General features: G+C 35.8%; 2 protein-coding genes across 2 annotated transcripts in view; both read left to right on the top strand.

The window, feature by feature from the left end:
- The window catches only part of LOC107678500 (annexin A5-like), a 15,198-nt gene extending 2,634 nt beyond the window's left edge, over window positions 1–12,564 (top strand). The window contains exons 3-15 of the mRNA XM_016473779.1: window positions 2,097–2,377; window positions 5,737–6,114; window positions 6,739–6,826; window positions 7,092–7,186; window positions 7,615–7,728; window positions 8,619–8,709; window positions 8,825–8,904; window positions 9,017–9,073; window positions 9,158–9,251; window positions 10,229–10,324; window positions 10,779–10,837; window positions 11,784–11,906; window positions 12,003–12,564. Of these exons, the coding sequence (XP_016329265.1) occupies window positions 2,105–2,377; window positions 5,737–6,114; window positions 6,739–6,826; window positions 7,092–7,186; window positions 7,615–7,728; window positions 8,619–8,709; window positions 8,825–8,904; window positions 9,017–9,073; window positions 9,158–9,251; window positions 10,229–10,324; window positions 10,779–10,837; window positions 11,784–11,906; window positions 12,003–12,062 (1,608 nt within the window). The 5' untranslated portion in view covers window positions 2,097–2,104 and the 3' untranslated portion in view covers window positions 12,063–12,564. The remainder of the gene's footprint in view (window positions 1–2,096; window positions 2,378–5,736; window positions 6,115–6,738; window positions 6,827–7,091; window positions 7,187–7,614; window positions 7,729–8,618; window positions 8,710–8,824; window positions 8,905–9,016; window positions 9,074–9,157; window positions 9,252–10,228; window positions 10,325–10,778; window positions 10,838–11,783; window positions 11,907–12,002) is intronic.
- A 3,876-nt stretch (window positions 12,565–16,440) lies between these two features.
- The window catches only part of LOC107678499 (disks large homolog 5-like), a 67,157-nt gene continuing 60,807 nt past the window's right edge, over window positions 16,441–22,790 (top strand). The window contains exon 1 of the mRNA XM_016473778.1: window positions 16,441–17,362. Coding sequence (XP_016329264.1) covers window positions 17,065–17,362 — 298 coding nt within the window. The 5' untranslated portion in view covers window positions 16,441–17,064. The remainder of the gene's footprint in view (window positions 17,363–22,790) is intronic.

The raw sequence follows: 22,790 nt of genomic DNA, 5'->3' as shown, positions 1-22,790 counted from the left end.
CGGTATCGGCAAGTACCAAAAATAAAAGTATCGTATTGGGCGAGTACTGGAAAAAGTGGTATCGGTGCATCCCTACCATCAATATATATCTATAAGTTTGGAAAGGCTGACTGTTTAGATTGCATCATATGTTGAGGTGTGGTGCTTTTTATCTCTAAAAGTCTGTTTATACTGCCCCTTTCCTCTGTACATATGTGTTTTATGGCAGGGAGGTGCTTTGACGAACAGCTCCCACACTAAGTAAAGGTGATAAGACTGTATGCGGAGTGTATTTTACTTTCAAATACACAGTATTAGTTTCCATGACCAGTGACCACATATAGAGCATGAACACAGGCTAAATAATACTATGTAGCTGTTTATTTGTAAGTTCACAAAATATGGACATCTCTCAATGCATCAAGGGTCAGTGAGCAATATTATAAAAGCCCTGTTTTTTTTCATATCTTATCTGCTCCTATCATGTTATCCATATAATTTGTAGCCCATGTACTATATTTTCTAACCCTACTGCAGATAACATTGCCTTTCTGCACTGCCTCAATAATCAGATATTTAGCAAAGATAAAAGAGCATGATGCTTACGTACAGTAGAGCTCAACATTTTCCGCTAGCTGTTCTATCCATCGGTTGTTGATTAGTGGGATTGAAGGGTTTTGTAGGAAAAAGGGGGTGGGGTTTAAGCAGACAAATCATTGGAGAAGTCTGTCATTTGTCACCAGATAGAAGTCTTTTGTTTCACTGGAAGATTTAGTCATGACATTTTTAATAAACATTAAAAATAAAATAAGATAGATAGATAGATAAACATACACCAATGAAATGTTCACATAAGATCAGTAGCATACATTTTGAAAATAATTTTTATTTCGTATCGTTAAGTTGAAAACACGTTTACTTGTGGCATCTACAAAAGCATACACCATCATTTAGAAACCTCAGATGTTTAGCTCATGGGCAGTCTTACGTTAGTTTAATATGTTATCACTAAAAATCAATTTCCCTAAGGAAAAAAATACTTTTACTTCCTGAACATTACTGTAGTCTATCTTGAATTTGTTTTATGTAATGTGTTTCCATGGTTTGTACCACATGGGAACTCTTTAGTTAGACACACTGAAAAAAAAAAGAGGGCTTGATTTTGAGAGCATAGCCACTACTTTCCATTCAGGTCAGAAAAAAAAACACAGAGAATTAAGCTTTTTTTTTTATTTTATTTTTTTAAACACAAATAAATGCAAATCTTCTGTATACAAAATTGAAAGAAACTATATTGTTTTGTTAGTTGACCTATGTTGTAATAGACTTCATGCTAGATTTTGGCAGACTAAAGGTAAATGTTGCTTTATTTAGCAGAGGAACATCTCACTCTCAACATCTCAAGTCAGGTGTTAAACAGAAATGTGTCAGTTTTGACTGTTGTCACCCATCTAGACTGAAAGAAAATGGGTGATGTTTTTCTACAGTAGAACATGCTTGCAAAACAATTTGAAAAAATGCACCCATGAACTACTTCATTAAAACCAAATCAACTCCAGCAATATCACTATACTGACCATTCACAAACAATGAACAAAATGGTAGCGATCGGACAGGTAGGATCTAAACCATCTTAAAGCCTGCCCTTGAATACCTGTCCTGTATAGTTTTGTAATCTGTCTATGAGTATGTCATGATCTATAGTGTCGAACGCAGCAGTGAGGCCGTAAAACCAGACTAGTGATAACCGCTGTAGTCCCATTTAGCCACTTGTTAGCAACCAAGTTTTTCAAGACCGTTTTTCAAGTCCATCAGTTATCCAAACTTTACTCTGTTGGGTCGTGGGAATGTTGGAGCCTATCCTAGAGTCTCGGAGTGCAGGTTTTCAAGTCATGTAAAAGCTTTAAAAAAAATTAAAAATGGGGAATCACTTGACCGTTACATTGACTTCAGATGAACTGGAAGCATCTGATGCATTTGCGCTTGTTAAAGAAATTACAGTTCCCAACTGAACTAAATGTTGAAATCATTTTTTACATTTGTGTTTCTGCAATCCAGGCTTGTGAAGGTTTACTCAATACACAATTTTGCAACCCATACTTTTTTTTCAATTTCAGGCAGGACAATGAGTTATCCAGGCTATCCTCCACAGTCCGGCTATCCTCCTCAGGCCGGTGGATACCCACCCCAACCAGGGGCGTATCCTCCAGCTGCAGGAGGTTACCCCCCTCAGCCTGGGATGTACCCCCCACAGGCGGGTGGGTACCCTCCCCAACCTGGAGCTTACCCGCCCCAGCCAGGTGCCTATCCTGGCCAGCCAGGGCCATATGCTGCTGTGCCTTCAGGTGAGCCACTGTACCACCAGGAAATTGCACGTAGCAGGGTGTTATTTGGTAGATGATTTCCATATGTGTGCATTGTACTGCCTTACATCATACTCTATGCAGTTTGTATTTGAAATGTTTATGAAGGTTTTATTTTAGACATAAACTGAGTGGACAAACCAACTTTGTTTTGTGGCGCTTTCACTGAACAGTGATGAATAGTGATGTTGACACGGTAATGTGGAAATTTTAGGTAGAGCCAGTGGAAAAAAAGTGAGTGAGTGACTGAATGCATAGTGAGTTAGAAACGCTAGCTAGTTTCTAAAATTGTCTTGCACTGACAGACATTCATTTGGAGGCTCTTCTTTTGCACCAGAGGTCACGTGGATTACATTACTGAATGTTCTGTTGGAAGGAAACCATTGACTTGTTGACTAGTTGGTCACACATTTTCCATAATCGGCTTGCTTTAGCTATTTTGCCACACCAAAATGTGCTGTTTGGTGTGTATACATGCTAGCACTTTTGACCTTGCTTTGTTTTACTTATAAGTAGGGATGTAACGATTAACCGCAAGCCAGTTGAAAATCGATTCAAATATGTGACGATTCAAATCGGTTGAGATGCTAAGCAAGTCGCGATTCATTTAGGTGTAGGAGTTTATATGAATGCATGTCTGAGGGGAACTTACTGTCTTTAGAAAAGTTTAGATGGTATTTTTTCTTTTCATCTTGCCTCTGTATAATGCATATTAAAGTTCATAAGTGCAGCGCTGCTTTGTTTACAGCGGAAACCATGCTTTAAGCGCCACCTGCTGGCAGACAGTGCATCTGCGTCTCATTCAGCTCGTCTGCTGTTTCATGCAGATATTTTTATGTATAGTTTCACAAAACTGAAGTCAAACCATTCTGTTTTTGCTTCAAATTTCGAAACTATACAATCTAATTTAGTTTAAAAACTGCTCATGTTGCATGTATGCAGCATCTTTGTTTGGATCATGATTAAAATGCAGTTGTTGCCTCTAATTTTAAATGGAAAGAACACAGACAAAGCCTTATTTTGTTTATATGAAGAGATTTATTTTATTTGTGTTACTTATTTATTTGATTTGGGGCTTGTTTTAAAATGTTTATAGTTTTGTTATTTACATTTACATTATATTTAAATTTTGTCATTTAGCAGACGCTTTTGTCCAAAGCGACTAACTAATGAGGACAATAGAAGCAATCAAAACCAACAAAAGAGCAATAATTTACAAGTGCTATATTAGTATATTATTATAGTGTTATATTTCAATTTCACAAAGAAATGTGCAGCATTTTGTCCAAGCAATAATAAAAGGACACATTTAATTTATAATTTGTCTTAAATCTCATTTTGTTAAAAAATAATAATCGTGAATCGAATTGTGAGTTGAGTGAATCGTTACATCCCTACTTCTAAGCATTATTTTAATTATCAAAATGTTCAAAACTCTAAGGAATTGTTCTCTGTAACAAAGTTCGTAGTCACGGGAAGAAGGAGGCGGGAACCGGCGAATATTTAAACATAAAACTTTAATAAATAAACAAACACAAAACAAAAGTAAAAGCGGCAGCCCCTCACGGACGACTGCCGGTCACAAACAGAAACAAAACAACATAAAATCCAGGCCTGGTCCTCTCTCGTCCTCCACTGTCGTCGCTCCTCCTTTTATCCTTCCGGAGCTCCTCCGTTGGACTCGAGACCGGTGTGTGAAGCAGGTGTCCCTCATTATCTTTCACTCCACCGGCCTCGCTCCACTCCCACGGCTCTCGGCCCCGCCCCACTCGTCACATTCACTCTTCCCACTAATCTGATTTGGTTTTCAGATCTGATCTTTAGCACTGTCTGTCTGCACTGTCAGTTTGCTTGTAATGAAATCTGATCTGTTCTGACAGGGAAGCAAATATCCGGTGTATCCACATCAGTTGCGCTAGTAGTTATATAAGCGTCAACACGATGCCTAGACACCTTCTCATACAAAAACTGTCAGTGTGGAAAGTTTGCCTCTGTTCATGTCTATCATGATCATACTGCGGTGCTGAACTCCTAGGCACATGAGAGAACATAAACACCAAAGGTATTGTACACATTGGTGTAGTGCATTGAAAACAGCTCACTCGTTCACTCATTCACTATGTACTACTTAGTGAATGTCACATTGTTTGCTAGAAGCATTGTTTGCTTTAAAAGGGTTAGCGGACATACATAAATGTATTCATATTTGAAGATCACACACATTGCATATCAAATTAAAAGTCCTACAAATATCCAGTCTGATCTGCAGATCTCAGATATCCCAAAAAAAGATATCCCACTTCTACAAAATTATATGAATATGGCCTATGCTCGTTCAACAGTAGTTTTGTTCGCTGAAATGCTGTTTTAATGTTGAAACAAGTGTGCAGTTTTTGATGAATTTATATATATTTAATTCAGCAAGGATGCATAAATCAATATACACTTATAGTGTTAGAAAATATTTATATTTTGAATAAATGTTGTTCTTATGAACGTTCTATTAATCAAAGAATCTTGAAAAAATGTCAGCATTTCCACAAAATTATTAAGGAACTGTTTTTAATCATGATTATAATAAGAAATGTTTCTTGGGCAGCAGATCAGTATAGATTGATTTCTGAAGAATCAAATTTTACTGTATTTTTAATCACATAAGTGAAGTATTGGTGAGCATAAGAGACTTATTTCAAAAACATGAAAACATCTTACTGACCCCAGTAAGATGTTACTGACTTTTGAAGTGTGTGTGTCTGTGTTGATTTATTTTTACATATTTATGGCATTTACATGGCCTTGTGGTGTGACAAATACATTTGAAAAGACTTGACACAGCCAATTACTCAAATAATCATTAAAGGGATCTTAACAAAATAGCAAAACTAGTGGTGTTTAAAATTGTTTTAGGTGGAGTTCAGCATGTCACATGACAGGTCAACTTCCCAGTCTGTTCCATGAAAACTATATACAAGTCATTAGACTTACAAATTGTGGAAACACCTAGCAGAAAGAGCTTAATAATTAATGTGCAATCAATGTCAGTGCAATGTTACCTGCCACTTCTTATTACCATAACAAAACCTGCTGCTCTGGGTGTTTCTGTTTTGTCTTATCACATCAAAACAGGTTCAGAACTGAAAATAATTTTTTTAATTAATATAGTTAGGAGAGGATGCAGAGCCCTCGGGGTACTGCACAGAACAATGATCAAAAGTTGATGTCTAGATTATTATCAGCCTGTCATTTGATACAAATTGTGTACTGCTTTCCCCTATACACACTGTTTTGAAGTCAACATGAAATGGTCACAGCTCATTTTATTTCTGTAATCTGACATGTGAGACAAGATAGTCTGTAAGAGAACAGCAGTAAACGTCTGGATTGTGAAAAATAGGCCAGAATGGTTAATATCCCTCAAAATTTTCCATCACAGGCAAATCAGTTCGCAGCCAATAGTGGATTTACCCCAAATCCATCCATGTTCCCTCAAGTGCCTGGTGGCTATCCTGGCCCCCAACCTGGGGGCCCACCAGCCCCCTCCCCTAACCAGCCCTATGGCATGTACCCTCAGCCAGGAGGAGGTATGCCCCAAGGTCCAGGAATGGGATACCCTGGAGGCCCACCCCCGGGTCAGCAGATGGCGGGCTACCCAAATGCCCCAGCACCCAATCCGTCCATGCCTAGCTATCCCAATGCACCCTCACCCAACCCGTCTATGCCCGCATATGGAGGAGGTTACGGAGGAGGTGCACCTGCTGTTCCAGCTATCAATGTAATTAACTCTTAACTATTTTTTTTCTCGTGCAATTTAATGCAGTATACAGGGTTTCTGAGGGTCTTAAAAAGGTCTTAAAAAGTCTTAATTCATCTTTCCACAAATGTAGGGCTTAAAAGCTCTCAAATTGGAGCAGAAAGTCTGGTATTAAATGTTGCATGCACTGAAAATAATGAACTTCCTTAGTATTTTTGTCTTGTTTTCCAATACAAGTATAATTAAATCAAGATACATTTACTGGTGCAAAAGATAGTTTAAAACTTGTTTTCAGAGAAATTGAACAAAATGAAGTGAGTTTATGCTTAAAACAAGAAATATCTGTCAGTGATGTGTTTACCCTTTGAATTAAGTTGATTTTTCATGTTCTTGTTTTAATCCATATTAGTCTATATAAGATATTTCCTTATTCTAGTTAAGCTATATTTCGTACACATTGTTTTTAGATATAGATAACATATTGATGAATTATGTTCCATTCAATTAATTCTTTAAATTTTCTTTACTTGGTCTTTAAATGGCCTTTAAAAATATTTATTTACCTTCATAAAACCTGCAAAAAGCCTGAGTATACACAGTATTTGTGTCCTAAATTCCTTGTTGTTTTATTTTGTTTATTTGTAGCGTGGATTCAGAGGGACCATGCAAGACTTCCCTGGTGCTGATCCGCTAAAAGATGCGGAAGTCCTCAGGAAGGCCATGAAGGGCTTTGGTGGGTTACTTTTCATGTTCATTTTCCACTTACTCTAATTCTTAGAAAGCAGCGTCACTCTTTCTCCTTCAGGGTTAAAAGGCGTTCTGTTCTTTTTGTTCTTTGGTGTTTATCTATTATTAATCTCAGTTTGACCCCTTTGTGATACAGATGACGGATGTTTAAATACTGATACCTTTTTTTTAGACTGACATGGAGCTTTCCAGAAAATGACTCCTGTGTTTTCCTATATTTGCTGCTAATATGCATGGACATGTTTCAACAGGCACTGATGAACAAGCCATCATTAATTTACTAGGAAGTCGCTCCAACAAGCAGCGTGTACCACTCTTGGTGTCATACAAGACTGCCTATGGAAAGGTAAAGGGAGAGCATTAGAGCTTTTTAGATAATTGCTGTGCAGCAGATACAGCAGCTGCCCCTCAGGTTGAGACCAGGTTTTATTTTAACAGCTAATTGCTTTTCTTGAAAGCTGTGAACCATGCATGATGTGCTAGTTGGTGCTAGGCAGGTGGTGTTAGTTGGATGAAACGGTCTCATTCTATAGAGCATTTGATTGGATAAATATTTATATGCCCCTGAGTACAAAATTAGACATCAGTATTTTTTGTCTATTTTCCCAAAGGAGGAAGACTAAAAGATAAATATGACAAGATAATTTTGTCAACACTAGCATATAGATCATCAAAGCCTTAATACAGAAAAGAACTAAATGCAGCAAAGTTCAGATTTTGTTATAGGTTAAGAAAAGCATCACTGATCATTCTCATGTTACCCAATGCTTACAGGATTTGATTAAGGACCTGAAGTCTGAGCTTTCAGGGAACTTTGAGAAACTGGTGCTGGCCATGTTGAAGACTCCAGCTCAATTTGATGCATATGAGCTCAAAGAGGCCATCAAGGTTTGTGAAAGTACTTTATTAACAGAATGAATACAAATGAAGCATGAAAAATTATTCAATCAAACATTGTGCAGCTTAGCACCCTCATATGGATAACTGATGCAATATATACTATATAAACATACTGGATTTATAGTTATAGCTTAGTTATATTTATATACCATTCAAAAGTTTTGGGTCAGTAATTAATTAATAAATTAATCAAATGAATTGTTTTATTCAGCAAGGATGCATTAAATTAATTAAAAGTGACAGTAAAGACATTTATATTGTTACAATTTTATTTATATCAAATAAATGTTCTTTTGAACTTTCTATTCATCAAAGAATACTGAAAAAAATGCATCACGGTTTCCAGAATAGAATGATTTCTGAAGGATCATGTGACACTGAAGACAGAAGTAATGATGCTGAAAATTCAACTTTGCCATCACAAAAATAAAATACAATTTAAAATTATTACAATTGAAAACAGTTATTTTAAATTGTAATAATATTTCAATTACAACGAATATGACTTTTTACTGTATTTTCAGCCTTGATGAGCATATATATATATATATATATATATATATATATATAAATGCGTGTGTATGTATGTGTAAACATCATTGTAATAATATAAAAATAATAAGAATTATTAATAATTGTTTGAATTCTTAATTATGCATATAGTATTACTTTTATGTGTAGCACCGTTCTCTGAGAATAAAGAAATAGTTCACCAAAAACACAAAGGCAAAGGGAGAATATCTGAGGAATTTTCACGTACCTACAACAGGTTTACATTTTGAGTGAATTGTTCCTTTATGGTGCACAGATAAAAGAATATATGATTAGATGTTTTGATATGCCATTAATAGAAATGTAATCTGCTGATTATTTCACAGGGAGCAGGGACAGATGAGGCCTGTCTGATTGAAATCTTGGCCTCTCGCTCTAATGCAGAGATTCGAGAAATCAATCAAGTCTTCAAAGCTGGTGCGTACTAGAGTCATATCACTTAATCAAGCATTTGTCATGCACGTTTTAATTTAAAGCTCGACATTAAACCAGCGTAAAATGTGATGGCTAACACTCAGTGTTTCTGTTTTAGAAAATAAGAAATCACTGGAGGACTCCATTAGTGGAGACACATCTGGACATTTCCGCAGACTTCTGGTCTCTCTTGCTCAGGTACACAGATGATGGGAATGTGATGATGATTTCATATTTTGATGGTCAAAAACATTGTGATGGCAGAAATGTGAAAGTCATATCAGTATTTCTTCCCGTTATTATCTCAAAGGGTAACCGCGATGAGAGTGAGAATGTGGACATATCAGTAGCCAAACAGGATGCTCAGGTAATTATTAAAATGTTTCTAAAAATAAGTATTTCTCATTCTTTGAAGAGTCCCTATTATGCTATTATTTGTGTTCTGCTGCAGGGTCTCTATCAAGCAGGGGAAAATAAACTTGGCACAGATGAGTCCAAGTTCAATGCCATCCTGTGTGCTCGGAGCAAAGCTCACCTCAGAGCAGGTACGTTATGGCCCTTTGGCTCAAATATTAGTATTCTTTTATCAAGTCAAAGTCCCTTTTAGGAAGGTCATTTCACTCAGCACCTCCCCAGGCTGCTTGTTTCCTTCTTGGTAATAAGCGTGCTAGTAAAAGCGCATATCTACTTGAATAAGGAAATACCAAAATCTCAGAACCTGTTTGTCAAGAATACTATAATATGGCATATATTGAATCAGAAATAATCATGTTTTGCGTCTTCATCTCAAATCAGGCTGTATAATGTAGTATATTGAGTGTTCCTACGTACAAAATAATGCATGTGTAAAAAAAAAAAATGGGGTGGCCAAAAATTCAGTTTTGGGTCTGGCATTGCAGTTAACAAACACACTCTTGCCGAGGCTCATAACTCATAACTGGACATGGTTTCCAGTGGAAACACTTGAATTCCCCTCTAAATCAACCTACTTGCTAAGTCATTTCCTGTTTGTCTAATTATGTGTTTCATATGTGCAATACTGATCATATATTTATCTCATTAACATATCATTATTGACTGTTTATTTGATCAGACAGCCAAAAGTTAAGACACAAAACAAAAGTACAAAAAAAATTCAATTCATAAGAACATAAGACTTATTTGAATGAAGTATCTTATGCTAATGAAGGCTGCATTTATTTAATCAAAAACACAGTATATATATATATATCTATATATATATATAAACAGGAATATTCTGAAATATTTCTACAATTTAAAATCACTGTTTTCTATTTTAACATATTTTAAAATGTCATTTATTTCTGTAATGGCAAAGCTGAATTTTCAGTATTTCGGCCATTACTCATTTTATTATGCTGATTTGGTGATCAAGTAACACAACAAGCTTTAAAGTTCATTAGTGTGCTCTCATATTCTCATTAACAGCTATTTGTTTGTGATCTCAGTGTTTGCAGAGATAGCGATTATATGAAGACATGAAGTGTTTTTATGTTGACAGTGTTTCATGAGTATCAGCACATGTGTGGCAGAGACATTGAGAAGAGTATCGAGAGGGAGATGTCTGGAGATCTGGAGAGCGGCATGCTGGCTGTCGGTGAGCTGTCTGATCTGCCATCTATAATCGTTTCATGAAATCTAATCATTAAACACTCATAATTGTATTTCTTAACTTGCTCTCCATCCTGCCGGCCCCTTTAAGGGTAAAGCTGTTATAGGGTAAATATGCGGTATTATATTTTTCACACAGTGAGATTCATAACACATAGCTGACAGATGTGCTTGCTGTGTCATAGTGCATGACTTCCTTTCAGTCAGTGACATGTTCATAATGCGGTGTGTTTAGTGTGTTATTTCGGTTTGCTGTTATGAACAGTCAGGTTTTCTCTTTTAAATGACTTTCACTTTCAGATGAATGCCTGGTCTGTCTTCTTTCTGTTTTATTTTTCCATTAAGTTTCAAGATTCATCTTGCTTGCTCTATTGTACACGGCTTGTTAGCTGCAGGGTGATTTGTGTACGGTGAGTCTAAACATGTTTTTCTGTATGCAGTGAAATGCATCAAGAACACACCGGCCTACTTTGCTGAGAGACTCTGCAAGGCCATGAAGGTGAGACTCATTCTTCTCAGTGCGAATGAGCTGTAATGACTATAGAGTAACAGAGAAGGCTAATTTATGATTAATTACAAACAAAGCCATGGTTTAGAAGTCATTTTATTCTACAGCAGAGGTTCTCAAACTGTGTACACAAAGTGCCCCCAGGTGGTATGCCAGTAAAATCTTATATTTCTAGTAGTAAAAATATATTTTTATATTATACTGTAGTATTTATATATTTCTTTCTTTTATTAAAAATGTTTTATATTTTTTATTTATATATTAGAATACATTTGTTTTGAATTGGTACTTTTCTTTTACATTAATATATAACAAAGCAAAGAAATGAAACGAATTAATCAAAAATGTATTTGAGACAAAATGTAATTATTACATTATTGTGTACTTTAATTTGTAAGTTAAAAAAGTAATAAAATTTTTATAATAAATGTTTTCATATAAAACATATATATATATATATAATTTTATATATTCTTTTTAATTTGAGTTTTATTATACAGTAGTTTTGTATGTCAAGGACTCAGTTGGCCATTATTCATTTGGAAATGCAAGATGCGAGCTGAAGTGTTGAACAATGTTCTCAAGTGCCAGGCATGGAAAAGTCATTGACATTTTAATAATGAACATCAATTTTTGTACTCGCGCTAAGTTCTAGAAATATTTACAGCAGTTGAAAATAGTATGTATTTGAATTGGACCGCAGTAACTACAGTAATATTATCGTATTAATATGGACTAATGCAACTTACAGTCCTTATGCACTCAAAAGAGTTAATTTGCTCAATGCTGAAATAATTTGAGGGAACACAGGTTACTTGAATTCTGATTTGATTAAAGGCAGTAGTTGGCCTGAGAGTTTGGGAACCACTGCTCTAGTGTATAAGATCACATGCATCAAAGTTTCAAATCCGAATATGCTCAAAAACTAAATACGCAGGGAGCAGGAACCAAGGATCGCACTTTGATCCGCATCATGGTGACCCGCTCTGAGGTGGACATGCTGGACATTCGTCAGGAATACATGAAGAATTATGGGAAATCTCTATACACAGCCATATCTGTGAGTACTACCCCTCAAACTGTGCTTTACATTTTCGAGAAATGGAAATTACAGCACTGTAATAATAATTGTAATCAAACTCATTTGCATTCACAGGGAGACACTTCAGGGGATTATAAGAAACTACTGCTGAAGCTCTGCGGTGGAAGTGATTAGACGATACAGATGCTTGCAGACACTCAGAGGACATGAAGCCACACCACAATTTCTATACACCTTATGCCTTAGTTTAATTTGCACTCTATTACATAGTTGCATGTTTTACCGTAGTCAGTGCAAAGGCACTTGTGTGCATATATGCTGCACGTTACATTTCATGCTCTTTTATTCATATATTTTTATTTTCATGAGTAGCAAACTGTATCTTTATGTGCCTTCTACACTCAAAGTAGTGGCTTAGCAAATTATTGTTTATATCAGGAAGAGTGCATATATATTTGATGTATGCATTTTCTCCAAGTATACTTTGTTTGAAAGCTGATTCAAGAAAATTCTGGATTAAGTATTGTGCACAGATCTGAATGCCAAAAATGTTTTTACACACTTATGTATTTTAAGAAATATACATGTACTGGAGAAAATGTGCCATAATTGTTAGGTGTAGTCATCATGTTCGGCATAAATTAACATTTTATAGTAAAGAAATTTATGTTTGCTGCATCTTATGCATAATACACTCAGCTTTTTTTTACATTTTTGTTGTAACCATTATGATTGTTGGCCTCTTCCGTATTGAGGCAACAACAACTACAACAACAAAATATTGTGCACAGATCTGAATGCCAAAAATGTTTTTACACACTTATGTATTTTAAGAAATATACATGTACTGGAGAAAATGTGCCATAATTGTTAGGTGTAGTCATCATGTTCGGCATAAATTAACATTTTATAGTAAAGAAATTTATGTTTGCTGCATCTTATGCATAATACACTCAGCTTTTTTTTTACATTTTTGTTGTAACCATTATGATTGTTGGCCTCTTCCCTATTGAGGCAACAACAACTACAACAACAAAACGTGGTAATGATGGTGCTGTCTTTGTGTTTCTTATTTGTTTACTCTGTACAGAGCCAAACACACATGAAATGCTAAGTAAATCCTGCCTGAAAGAGATTTCAACTCGAATTAAGTTGGTATTTCTTCAATAGCCCCTTTGGAACTATCAGTGCTGACGTCTGAAGCTAATTCAGCTGTGACCTCAAAACACCCTGATAAATATTAATAACAACATTCATATAATTATTCCTACTAGATCAGGCATGACTCGCAGTCAAACAGCATTACAATCTACAGAATAAAGATTTAATATATAAAATGACATTACCTAGGCAAAAATCATAATCATAATTAGACCTGCACATCTGGATCAAATTATTAAATGGCATGATGAAAAATTTCATAACATTATTAATAACATTTTTTTAAATATTTTTATAGGATATTTATAGTTTTATAAAAACATTTAAAATAATGTACAATTTAATTTAAATGTATACAATTTTATTAAAGAACAAATCATTTTTTTGTTGTTATGCCCAGGTCTGAAATATTTAGAGCAATATAATAATATATACATAAAGAGAAAGAGCTATATAAAAATAACCTCATTAAATGCATGATGAAAAAATGTAATTAAAATAAATTAAAATTGGTATTAGATATTTATAGTTTAATAAATTAAGTTTTATAAAATAATAACATTTCATTTAATATAAAAAAAAAAAATCAAATATTTGGAGCAATATAAAAAAAAAATATTACCAGGTAAAATTAAAGTAATATGAGATTTATAATATGTATTTTAATTTTCAATTTGCTCAATGATGATAATTCTGTTTTAATAGCAAAACCAGTAGTCAGTAAAGCTGAATGTCTGTATAGACCTACCCTCTTATTTGTGTCACTTGTAATTCGCCGTGTTTAAGAAAAGATTTGAATAGCTAAGGAGGTTTTTAGCTCACTGTGACTGAATCATGGGGTCCATCCATCATTTGTCGCTCACACCCCGCTTCCCGCAGTGCAAGCTGAGCCTTTCACTGCTCTCAGATCAGCTCACATCTAATGCCATCCAACAGCCGGGTTATTTCTTCATACCAAGGCCAAACTGCTGAGGACAGCGAGTTACATGAGCGTTATTTAGTACGACAAGTTCAACGAGAGCACAATGTGGCAGTGGGGTTTTAAATAATCTTCCCAGGAAGATTTTAGCGGAGAGACACCAGCAGGACTCTTATTCTGTAATGTCTAGTCATATACGTTCGCTCATAAATCTACAGGTATGAAAGCAAATATCTTGGAGGGATGCATCTAAATAAATATGTGAATATAAATATTATGATGGTGAGTCAGCTGCTGCCTCACACATCCAGGAGTTAAATTCAGGATATTATAATTTACACCAGTAGAGGGCAGTATTGCCCTGTGCATTTCAAATACAATGAACTATGCAAAAAAAAAAAAAAAGATAAATGTTAGTCAATTATGGCATTATTAAAAATTAACAAATAAATAACCAGAAAATCGTGTGATTTATTTGACCTTTTATCTGAAAAAAATATTACATACATTTATTTTATTTATTTCTTTTTCAGAAATAATCGTCTTTCATAATTTAGGTCATAAATGAAATGGAAATCCATTCAAAATTAAAAACTTAAAATACTATCCAGAAAATGAGGTTCCACTGAGAGCAGTCAACTTATATCTATAACTCTAGATAAGATGAAAACCAAACATCTGTTCATGCATAATAATCATATCTTTTTAAAGACTCTTTTTAAATTGTTTTACCTCTGCATGCTATTCTCTTTACAGAAAATGTTCACAAGGCTGCATAGAATTAACTAGATAAATAACTCCATCAGAGTAATTTCATCATCAGTCACTCACAACAAATACCTATTTTGTGTCTCTATGAGTTTTACAAAATGCAGACAAAGAGCTAATGTTCTGTCTTGATTTTTGGTGAAGTGTATACAGACACATGTGTCTGGCACACAACGTGGCGGTTGTTAATTATATCTGAGCATCAAGTTGAACGCAGTGGCGTCAGTGCCTTGAGAACACTCATTTATGCTTCATGTGGGAGTGCGGTGTAAAATAGATTCAATTTAGAGCAACCAATTTGCAGTGTCACAACTTTGACAGATGGGAGTAACCAACCCTGCTTTGCTGACATGTGGTTCTTTCCATCTGTCAGCTGCATTTGAAAGATTGCAGATTTCTTCAAATGTTTCTGCACACTCTGTCTTGCATAACATACATACAATCAATTGCCAGTGAGAACTGATAGTTCATTAGTTCACCATGTTTGCATGTGTCTGACAGACATTCTTTGCACCCCTTGTTATCTACTTTGGTAGTCCAATAAAATGACTCGGTCTGGTTTAATCCCGTGTTTATCTCTCTTTGTATGTTTGAGGTAACTGATAATTGACTGGATACTTACTAATCTTCTTTTCTTTACCATGTAAAAACCCCTGGCCTCTTATAGCCTGTGAACTCCACATAACCTTTAGTGCTTCATCCATAAAACGGTCTGAGCCGCCCTGCTAATGATGGAAGTCTTCTAATGAAGATGTGTAAACACTCTTTCAGCTCCCACTCTAACTGGCTTTCAGCATGATAATGTGAACTTTGAGCATCAAGGATGGATGCTCCACAAAGCCATAAATCATAAATGTAATGCACTCATATGGATGATATTAAATAAACAGTGACTGAATACAGGATAAATCACGGAAATCATTTTTCACATGCTACCCAGAAGAAGTCAAAGATAAATTAAATACACATATATTTACTTGAGAAGGAAAAATAATCTTGTTTTCTCTTTGAATTAATTTTTTTTTTGTTTTACTGACAGATATTTTGATTGTTTTAAGTGTAAACTAAATTTATTTTGATACATTTCTCTTTCTCTTTTTTTTTTTTTTTTTAGAAAACAAGACTTAATATGTTATGTCATTTTGCTTCTCAGATAAATACATCTCGATGTAAGATTTTTATTATTATTTAAAAAAATCTATTTTTTGCACTAGGTCACACTTTGTTAATACTCTGACTTTACATACTTTTGTAAAGCAGAACATGTATTTCTAATTTGTGTGCAATTTTTGTGGAACTGCTTGTAATTACACTGCACATAGTTCCTGTTATTATTAGGAACTAATTATATGTAGGCTAAATATGTGTAACAAGAAAAAGCAACCTTTTCTGTTTGGTAAAACTTGTTTAACTCTGTAATTTTAATTAACAACAGATCATATATATGTATATTAGAAAGAACAAATAATTTACTGTTTATTCTATCATACAATAGTTTACTTTCTCTTAAACTATTTTTTTTACAAGGACTACATTTTATGAGACTGCTTTGAGACCACTTGATAACCTTTTTATAAACCAGCTACCATTTATTTATTTAAAAGTCTAGGCTATATTGTTACAATACAATAAAATCACAAACTAGCACAGCCACATTTACCGCAGATCAGCAGTCTGCGGTGTACAGCACATGTTCCAGCGTAAAATCCCCTTGCACTTGTTATGTCATGATGCATCATCTTCATAACCTTGTAGCCTTTTTTTGCCCGAAATTTTGAACAGTAGTGCACGCCCATTGGAGAAACCCAGGTGTGTCTCAGGCGAATCCCCGCCCACTTTACCGTATATGGACATTGTACGGGAAGTTGATTGACAGCAGGCAGCAGCCGCTGAGATACCGAGACATGGCGGAGCGTGCAGTTTGAGTAGGGGACGCCAGAAGAGTTGCGCTACTTTTGCTCACACTCGAGTCCGCACAGCGCCAAATAAATGGCCAAGAAGAAACTATAAACGCAGACGAACATGCTCTCCTCGGAAGCGCAGGGGGAAATGGGCGAAGTTGCCTCGCGTAAGTGATCCGGAGAAATGTCTCACTGTTTAGTGCAGTCAACCGCCTCAGGCAACAAACATGGCTTCTGTGCCTTTCTGCTGTTTGTAATGAAAACCCGCTTCATTAAGCCATCACATCTCATGGCGCCGTGGCTTAAATCCTACAAGTGAGCTGACACAAAGTAGTTCCTGCTGCATTCATCGGGTTTGTGACGGGGAATCGGCTCTACGGCGATAGCGCGGAGCTAGCTGTTTAGCTAGGGAACTGTAGGAACTACAATGGAGCCCAAGCACAAAGAGTTACTTCACCAGAACCACCAGAACTTACTGGAGTCCATCACGGATGCGGACCAGCTGATAGAGCTGCTGAGTAAATCGGGAAGCCTCAGCGAGCAGGAAGCCTTCGAGCTGGACCAGAACTGCTCCTCCAGCGCCGAGAAAGTGGACCAGCTCCTGAAGATGCTCATGAACAAGCAGAGCGACCATTTCCTGGAGCTCTGTGTGGCCCTGGAGAAGACATACCCTCACCTGTACTCTGCCCTCTTCGCCAACGGTGGAGGACCAGCTGAACACTCTGGTAAGATGCACTACAGACTGGACATGCTTGATTCATGATGCATCCTTTAAAACACAGAGGCTTGGTGGTCTGACTGACTTCTAGATGGAGGTGAAAGGTCTAACAGAGGTTGACCATCTGATTGTTGTAGAATCTGTATTTGCATGCCATTGCATTTGCATGCATGATGAGGTCATGCTTTTGATTATTGTGCATTGGATGTTGACATGTGGTGATGACTTGATGAAATGGTGTTGCATGATGGTTGCAGCTATTTTTTTAGCTTTGGATCAATGGTAAAGTGCTGGATAGCGGATTGGGAGGTGAACATTCTTGATTCAAGAAACAAGTTACAACACTGATGTTTGGTGGTCTAACTGACTTCTAGATGGATGTGAAAGTACTAGTTGAGGGTAATTTAAACGTGAAGTATTTTCAGTAGACATAGTATGGCAAGCCGTTTTGACTTTTATTCATTTTCAAGATATGAATTCTTGATATCAACAATTCAATTTTTACTAGTTAACATGTTAATTCTTGATATCAGGAATTAGATTTCTACTAGTAACAATTGCTATTTTTGATATCAGCAATTACATTTCCACTAGTAACAATGTTAATTCTTGATATCAGCAATTCAATTTTCACTAGTTAAAATGCTAATTCTTGATATATATATATATAGGCTGCCATTCAAAATCAATTGTTGATATCAAGAATTGATTTCTTACTAGTTGAAATTCCAATTTCACATATCAGAAATCCAATTCTTACTAGTAAAAACCTTTATTTTTGATATCAGTAATCACATGGTTACTAGTACAGATGTCTATTCTTGATATCAACAATGAATGAATAAAAGTCCAAACGGCTTTGCCATAGACATAGTGATGTAGAATCTGTTTTTGCATGCATGTCTTTGCAACTGACCAGATGAAGTCACTCTGGCAAGAAAGATAGTGGAATAGGAGGTGAACATACCCATCATGTTTAATTCCTGATGTGGATCAGAGCATGTGTGTTTAAAACTTGTGACATGTTTTCGATGAATATGAAAGAAGCAGTTGGTCAGGATTTATGGGATGGACATGAGTGAACAGATTTATGTAGAAATGGTACTTGCTCACTTGCATGCAGCATGACTTGTCTTTGTATTTGCATAGATGATGAAGTCATGCTTTTGATTATTGTGCATTGGAGGTTGACGTGGTGGTGACTTGATGAAATGGTGTTGCATGATGGTTGCAGTTATTCTTAGCTTTGGATCAATAGTCAAGTGCTGGAATTGACCAGTCGAAGTCACTCTGCCAGGAAGCATAGAGGATTGGGAATTTAACATGCAATCATGATTAAATTAATATGAAATATAGAAGCAGTTGACTGGGATTTTTTCTTTGGATATACATGAGTGGAGCGAACTGATTTCTGTAGGAACTGTATTTAGTAATTTGCACGCAATATATGTATATATATGTGTGTGTGTGTGTGCCTTGAAGAACCTATAACACCCATTAACAAAAGGTTCCTTATAGTGGAAAGGTTCTTTAAGAACTATTCACTAAAAGGTTCTATGTGGAACCCCTAATTGTTTGAAAACCTCTGTTTAGAACCTTTGTCTTTAATCCATTTGCATAGAAGATGAATATGTTCTTTCTGTTATATCTAAAGAGGCCATGTGTTAAATTACCACCAGTTTTCTATTTTGCAGTGGATGTTGTGGAGCAATGATGTAATTGTTTTATGACATAGCAAAGCTGATGCGTGGTGATTTTAGCATCGATGATAAATTGTTGGGATTGACCAGATGAAGGCAGCAGACCAGCAGGGTGGAACAGGGCTCTTCTGCAGGTTGAAAACGTGATGTTACAAATGAGGATGAATGTACTATTGACTGATCCTGAATGCAGAGATCACGCTAGGCTTTCTTGGTCAATACTCTACGTCTTCAATCTTTTACCAGCGATCAGAGAGAGGCATCATGGATAACTGAAATTAGATTTTTTCCCCTGGATTAGCCCATGGAGATGTGCTTCTGTTTCACCACCCATGACATGGGTCATATATATAATTTCTAGGGCTGTGTATGACCAGCAATGTTATGATACGATACGTATCACGATACAGATGCCACGATACGGTACATATCACGATACGGGACTGCACTGATTAAACACTGCACACTATAGTGCCATTTCTAGGGGTCATGAACCTTCACTATGGGGTCTTTTGAAAAGATTATCCAACTGAAGGTGTCGATAGAAGGAAATATGAACTGGATGTTGATTTTACTCTGAGTAACTGTACTGTTGAGTGCTTCACATATATTGTTGCTGGCTTAGGCTAATTGAATTTTGATGGTTTCATTCTTTTAGCAGCCTTGGTGACACCGTATTTGGCAGTAACCATGTTTATCCACATTGCAAGTGAACCTGTATTAAATGTAGGCTTGAGTCTGAGAGTTTTTATTTTATTCTTTGTAGTTTTGAGAATGAAGATATGTTATGCAACCTGCCCATTTCGCCATTAGAAATGTATTTTCTTTTCTCTTCTTTTCTTTTCTTTTCTTTTCTTTTCTTTTCTTTTCTAAAGAAAATAACTTTTTATTTAGCAGGGATGCATTAAACAAGCCATTTATAATTTTACAAAAGATTTCTGTTTCAAATAATTACTGTTCTTTTGAGCTCCTTATTCATCAAAGAATCCTGAAAAACTGTATCACCTTTTCCATAAAAATATTAAGCAGCACAATGGTTTTCAACATTATCATAAACATTAATAAAAAATGTTTCTTGACAAACAAATCAGCATATTACAATGATTTCTGAAGACCCCAAACTTTTGAGTGGTAGTATGTCATGTAAATGACAGAAATGTACTGCATTTGTCTTTATTTTAGCTTATGTTAGATATTTAGTTGTAAAAATAAAAGGAATGAGCATGAACTTGGATTACATTTGCCATATCTATATGTTGTGATGCCTAAATTCACTTGCCACATCTCAAATGACAGATTTTTTTTTCTCAGTTTGATAGAATGGCATCTGTCTAATTTGGCTTCTACCAAGTGACAGATGAATTTGTTTAAAACACAAATGGAAATTTGATTTTGACAACAACAAAATGTTTGGGTTCTCCATTTCACACTTAACACGGTTAATTATTTGCTTTCCTAATTCTATTTTATCATTTGCATTTAGCATTGTTTTTTCCCCCTTCTGCCCACAACCTTTTCACAACAGATCTGCGACCCACCCGTTGAGAGCCTCTGCTCTAGAGCATTACTGTCAATTTACACACGCACATACACTCTGGGTTTTGAGCATGCCGGCACAGTCCCACCTGACTTTGTGGTTTTACTTTATGTACACAAACCACACACGCCCAGTTGTGCAGAAGAAATCCATAAGCATGCAGCTGTTTATTTTTCCTATACCCAGCTGTAGTTATTCATCTCCAGATTTGTTTCTTTCGTGTTGTCTAAGGTCTCTCTCTGAAGATGATACGCATCCTTTGCAGGGCTTATGCTGATTTGAGCTGAAAAACGTCTTTTTCCTTAGTGCTGTGATTCACTTCATGTGATTATTACGTTTAGTCATGTGTTAGTAAGAGCTAAAGGCGAGCCTTGTCCCCCTGCAGGCTCCAAACAGCCTGAAATGACTCTGCCGTATGCATGTACAATGACTTGCGCTGATATCAACCTGCTCTGAAGTCATTCTCCCAAGCTGCCACTGTTGGGCTTCAGCTCTTTTCATTGCCAGGTCTTCCTACACACACACACACACACACACACACACACACACACACACACACACACACACACACAGGCTCAGTGTGGCGGAGGGCTTCAGAGAAGAGGTTTGTAGCAGCAGCTCCAACTGTTCATCACACAGGCTAAAAAGGAACTGCAAACAGCATGTCTCTCCATGGAAGAACTCTCCTGTTCACAGCCTCGTAAATCAACCAAAATAGGGAGACAAAAGATCAATGTTGCTGATCTCCATAACGGGACAGGAAGAGTGAGATTTATTTGCGGTAGATGATATTCGAATGGCCGTAGTGCAGACCTGCACATTTCCATAAGCTGAAACACATTGGTTATTGTAAATGCATCCCTGATCATTTCTGTTGACTTGGTGTCTTTTTAGTTCGCATAATTTCTGAGCTGTTTTTCTCATGCAGACTGAACTAAATAAAATAAAAAATCTAACACCATCATGGTAACTAAAATAATGCAGTAACATTAATTTAACAATATAAGATGAAACCTAAAACCCTAATGTACAACTGATATGAAAAAACTAAGAAGAAACAATTATTTAAATGAAAAACCTTCAAATGGGAAGTGTCACACAGGGAATTCTGGGAATGTCAATTGACAGTTTTTGACTGTAAATTAAAAGATGACTTGTTCTTTTTCTCTTCCAAAACTGTAAATCTAACAGTGTTTTACTGTAAATTTACATGAAATGCCCCAATTGGATCAATTACAGTTTTTCCATGTTAAGGGAACTAATAATCAATTAATAGGTTTTTACCGTAGCGATTTTACAGTGTTTTACTGTTAAAACTAGGGCTGGGCGATATAGCTACAAAATGTATCAACGATATAATGTTTCATATCGTTCGGTATCGATAATTATTGACATTTTTTATAACCTTTTTTAAAACAGAGCAATAGAATTTTTTTATTTTTTATTTAACCACTGTATTTTTTAATTAACCCAATTTATTGAGACAAACAACAAATATTTTGTTTTGTTTTAACAGTCAAACACACAATAAAAATTAAACAAATATCTAATTTCTAATGTTTTATATGCAGATTAAATAGGTTTTAAGGAAACTTTTGGCTTGTCTCCCGAGGCCACAGGAGGGCGCAATGAGCAAAATAATGCAGCACATAATGTCAACGCAGGGAAATAAGTCTATACAAAACGTGCATTACGTCTAAATTAACTCATATAAATCAAATATAATTTTGTTAATTGCATAAACAATTATGAACAAAACAGCATCATGTATTTATGCATTGCTTAATACAAAGAGCCGAATCACCCATCACTCAGATTGCATTTAAAAATATAAGAGACGCAGTGAAAAGGAATAAACCTCCACAAATTCGCAACGTGTTTTCTAAAAGTTTAAACTGTTTTAGCTTTGCATGGCTACATCTCTTGTGTGAGACGCGAGTGCAGCAGTCATATTTGTCCGTCTAAAAATGCGCTGAATATGCATCTGTGTGAATGGCTTGGTTTCGGTTTTCACCTAATCAAGATCTTCTCCACATTGAGCTTCTATATTTCTCTAATATTTTGAATGCATAACACAGCAGTGGCGCATCTCGTGGGCTAGACTAACAAAACATTAAAATGCAACAATGTCACCGCATCTCGTGCGCCACTGAAGACGCTCCCTCGCACTCCTAACATTCAAATGCAAATGTTTATTT

The sequence above is a fragment of the Sinocyclocheilus anshuiensis genome, unplaced genomic scaffold, assembly GCF_001515605.1.
Source record: "Sinocyclocheilus anshuiensis isolate Anshui unplaced genomic scaffold, SAMN03320099.WGS_v1.1 scaffold536, whole genome shotgun sequence".
NCBI classification, from domain to species: Eukaryota; Metazoa; Chordata; class Actinopteri; order Cypriniformes; family Cyprinidae; genus Sinocyclocheilus; species Sinocyclocheilus anshuiensis.
This window is presented reverse-complemented; position numbering and strand designations above follow the sequence as displayed.